This window comes from Aplysia californica, unplaced genomic scaffold (assembly GCF_000002075.1).
Source record: "Aplysia californica isolate F4 #8 unplaced genomic scaffold, AplCal3.0 scaffold00065, whole genome shotgun sequence".
Classification (NCBI taxonomy): domain Eukaryota; kingdom Metazoa; phylum Mollusca; class Gastropoda; order Aplysiida; family Aplysiidae; genus Aplysia; species Aplysia californica.
Genome location: NW_004797335.1, coordinates 1,811,741 through 1,816,054, shown reverse-complemented (window position 1 = coordinate 1,816,054; position 4,314 = coordinate 1,811,741). Strand labels below are relative to the sequence as shown.

The 4,314-nt window shown below is 38.3% G+C and overlaps 1 protein-coding gene across 1 annotated transcript in view; it reads left to right on the top strand.

The window, feature by feature from the left end:
- The first annotated feature begins 2,782 nt into the window (after window positions 1-2,782).
- The window catches only part of LOC101864209 (acetylcholine receptor subunit epsilon), a 5,263-nt gene continuing 3,731 nt past the window's right edge, over window positions 2,783-4,314 (top strand). Inside the window, exon 1 of the mRNA XM_005093544.2 lies at window positions 2,783-3,018. Coding sequence (XP_005093601.2) covers window positions 2,783-3,018 — 236 coding nt within the window. The remainder of the gene's footprint in view (window positions 3,019-4,314) is intronic.

Below are 4,314 nucleotides of genomic sequence, written 5' to 3'. Positions count from 1 at the left end.
TTCAAATTGGGCGAGCCGTTGAATTGAATAGTATGATGAATCAGTAAACATTGTATATATGCCAGGGTATCAAAAAATCAACGTATACTTTTTGCGACTTTTCTGTTGGTCGTTTACTGTTTTTGTATATATATCACAAGGAGCGAGGAAGATAATTATACTACATAATACGTTGCTATCTCAAATTTACAAAGTTTTATCAGCCCAATACTTAGGTTTAAAAAAAAAAAGAAATTTGACGTGAAAATTTGTGAGTTCCACAAGAAGTTTTAAACATGCAATTCTTTGAATATCTCGATAATGACTCCAAACATTCTTACCACTTTGATAGAGCTAAAAGACAATTTGCTTTCTGATCTCATATATGGCCACAGTAACTCAAAACGGCAAAAAAAAGTCAGATAGAACTTTGTAATTCTGGGGAAGGGACGTGTAATTGATGAATTGCCGAGGCCATGATGACTGTCAAATAATGCATATCAGTCTAACGAAAGATCAGTTCGGATCATGAGAGTCGGATCAGGTAATGGTGCAAGCCATTGCACACTATAAAATGTTATATCAAATTGACCTGTGTTTTGGAGTATCAAATTTGATCCGGGATCCATTTAAGCTAATCGATTTCCGCGCGCAAATAAAAAGTATGATCCGAATATGCATAGTAGCCATCTGATTAGCAGCTGTTGACATGATTTTTTCAAACTAGAACTTATTGTGACCTAGAAAATCAAACACATTTGGTTTTGAAGGATTTTAAAAAATCAAATTTGCCAAAATTATGGCAGCTTTAGCACCTGCATGAAAGAAAATCTGGCCTCCTTCAACTGCATCAAACCATATCAACCTGGGAATTGTCGAAACTTTTGCAGTGAACACTGAGCATCAGGAAGTCATCACGCCTTACTCAAACCTTAGCGAAGGAAAACGTTAACAGGATAAAGGTAATCACAACTTGTTCAAAAAAGCTGAAGCGAAAGAGAACTTCTATATCAAGAAAGCAATAAATGCAAATCCAAGAAATTACGTTTATCTCTGTATGACTTCACGTAGTCCGAGATGTCATTCAGCTCAGGTCTCCTCCCAAAGAATCTAGGATTAAGCTGTAGCAGACACCGAGTGGTCACATTTCTACCGAACAAATTACGTCAATCATCACTTATATACAGAAGAAGAAGAAGCAGAAAAACAAGAAAAACAAGAACAAGAACAAGAAGAACAAGTACAAGAACAAGAAGAACAAGAAGGCCACATCAAAGAACCTACCAACCCCCAACCACTCGACTCGGATAAAGTAGGCCACATGATATTCATATCTTCATTATGTTTTACTTTAATTTGAGGATTTTTTTTTAAAAAGGGGTAGGGTTTGGTGTTTTCTATTAATATTGGCCTCTGAAGACAAAGACATAAATACAGGGTGTCTTAAAAAAGAGGACCCACTTTAAGGACAATAACTTAGTCATCAAGGTGTTATTCTTAAAAAAATTTAGAACAAATAAATCTTAACCAGGGGGCATCAAGTTTGAAAATAAGAAGAAAATCCACCAGCACCTTCGAAAAGATATAGTTTTAAAATTTTAAACTAAAATTGTCTAAAACTTCGCATTTAGCTACAAGAGTGTGATAAATCGTCCTGGCTTAAGGATAAAGATAATAAAACCTGGACAGTCATATTAGATGGATATCTCACCGTGCTGAGAAAGTTCTGGAGTTTGAATATTATTTTTTCAAAGTTTCGTTGAAATTAGTGTTTGAATGACCGAGTTAATGGCCTTTAAATTGGTCCTCTTTTTTCGAACCTCGGTACGTCAGTTGTACAACAGTCTGATGAACCTATTTTTTGCATTTGAAAAAACAAAGTTATAGTGTTTCATCCAGTACAAATTTAGCCGTCCCCGTTTGCGTGGCAGATACTAGGTTTCAGCACCCGTGATACACTCATTAAATATTGATTGGATTTGTTGTGCTGTTTGCTTGTGTCCCTACGCAAGCCAGGGGAAAATGGAGCCGGCATTGTGTACCGTTAGAACCAAACCCGTGCGCTGTTGTTGCAATTAAAGTTGAAACATGCAGGTGACACTAAATTGCTTTGTATTCTCCCCTCCACCTTTTCAGCATTATATCGAAGTTTCCCTCGATTTCCCAATTTTACCCTTATCGGGTCTGTTTGTTTCAGTTATCCTAGAGTGAGTTCCCCCACCCTCCCCATCCCAACCCATCCTGCGGAACACAATGACATTCAATGGGCGTGACGGCCCGGTGCTTTAACGCTATTGCATTTTATGTCAATATTATATACAGCACAAGTTCATTCACAGCGTAGTGAACTAGAGAAAATGCTGTGAAGTGTTTTTCCAATTATGCAAGGTCATGTTCAGCGGATATTAGAATCAAAGCTTACGCCCGTTCCATTGCCACCGAAGAACTCGTATTTACCACAACCCAGATGTCGTCAACAAGTCATGCTTCTCAACTCGGACGTTACACATCATTTTACGGGATGCAGGGGACTATCGGTACATGTATTTTCCATTGAATGGTTGTGCTGAAAAGACGAATTAGGTGCTGTTAGCTGCGTCTGGTCTTGACTGACACAAGATCAAATAATGAAATATATATCCACTACACATGTATACAGATCTTTAAATCGAAGAAATATTGTACTCGTATCCCTTTCCTCTTGTGATACTGATTAATATCCAGGGATATGTTTAAGCTGACTGACCGTATGATGTTTGGCCTTCTCTTTCCTCTGGTGATACTGATGTTTGTGGATACAGCGATGGCCCAGAGGTTAAAGGAATCTGCCGACGCCAGTCTTTATGACGAGTTGCTAAGCAACTACAGACCGGAGTTACGTCCAGTGGCCTCTAAGCTGGACAAGGTCTCCATACAGCTGCGAGTTGCCCTGGCTTCTATTATCAGCCTGGACTCTAGGGAACAATCCTTGACGTCATCTAGCTTCATCACGCTGGCCTGGAATGATTCGCGACTTGTGTGGAACGTCACAGACCAATGGTAACAGACACCATTTTGTTTTTGTCTACTGCTTTTGCTTTCTTTTTAAAACAAAACAAAAATTGAATCGCTCTCATGGCTATGACCGTTTTCCATCACCAATCTATACCTGGTCCATTAGGCTACTCCGACATGGTTCCTTTTCTCTCCGCTCCGTTTTGTGAAACATTCTGGCTTGGTATTCCATGCCTCATGTTTGTACGCCTCTATCAATACCGCTTTGATTTATGCTGTAGGCAAATGACAACTGGATTTGCTTTTACCGTTCTAAGAATAATCTAAACGAGTTGAGCTACAACTCATTATTATTATCAGCATCATAACTATATCATTTGTGTTGTTCTTTGTATTGTTGTGATTATCATCATCTTTAATATTATGATTGGCCTATAGTATAGTATAGCCTGACATAACTAACGTGGCTTATCATGATATAGTGAAATACAACAAACCATAGCATAGTATAGCACAGTGTAGCACAGCAAAATATTGCGTCTGACACCAGAGAGTGTAACAAAAACCGTTGTATGTAACACTGCCTATCCTTTCAAAATGATGTGTCGTAATTCTCTTCCTGTTAGCATTTCGAACGAATCACTCCGCTGCCTTCACAAGGTCCAAAATAATGCGTATATTCTATATAATTTTTTTTTGAAGAAAATAACTCACACGAACCCAATCTTAGAATAACTGCTTTCACTGCCAGTCAAAAACCGTGTCGTGTTCAAAGTTTGTCTTCTATTTATAAAAGTGTAAATGTTATTGCACTGGCCTGTCTCTTAAACACTCTTCAAATGTATGTACCAGCAAGACGTCTCAGGTCGTCCAGTGATTACATTTTTTAAATTCAAGTCATTTGTGAATTAAACATTAATTTGTGGAAAGCGTTCCATTTCGCTTTATGATCCTCTGATGTGGAATGGCTTATCCACAGATTACAATGTATATCAAAGACTCGAGAGCCCTGTTCTGTTTTATGTTTTAGTAGAGGTTTCACGACGCTCGCAACTGCATAAGTTCATATGAGCGCCAGAAGATTAGAGGTGTTACAAGAGAGTAACAAACATGAAAAAGAAGGAGGGGAGATACGGACGATAGATGTTTGATAGGAAAGAAGAAGCAAACCACACCAGAGCACCCACCAACCAACCACATTTAAAAGGCAGTTAAAATCGCCTCTTTTTGCTAAGAGAAATATTTAATTTTCATATTGTCTTGATCAATGTAATGTAATTAAGAGAGAGAGAGAGAGAGGGAGACACACACACACACACACACACACACACACACACACAC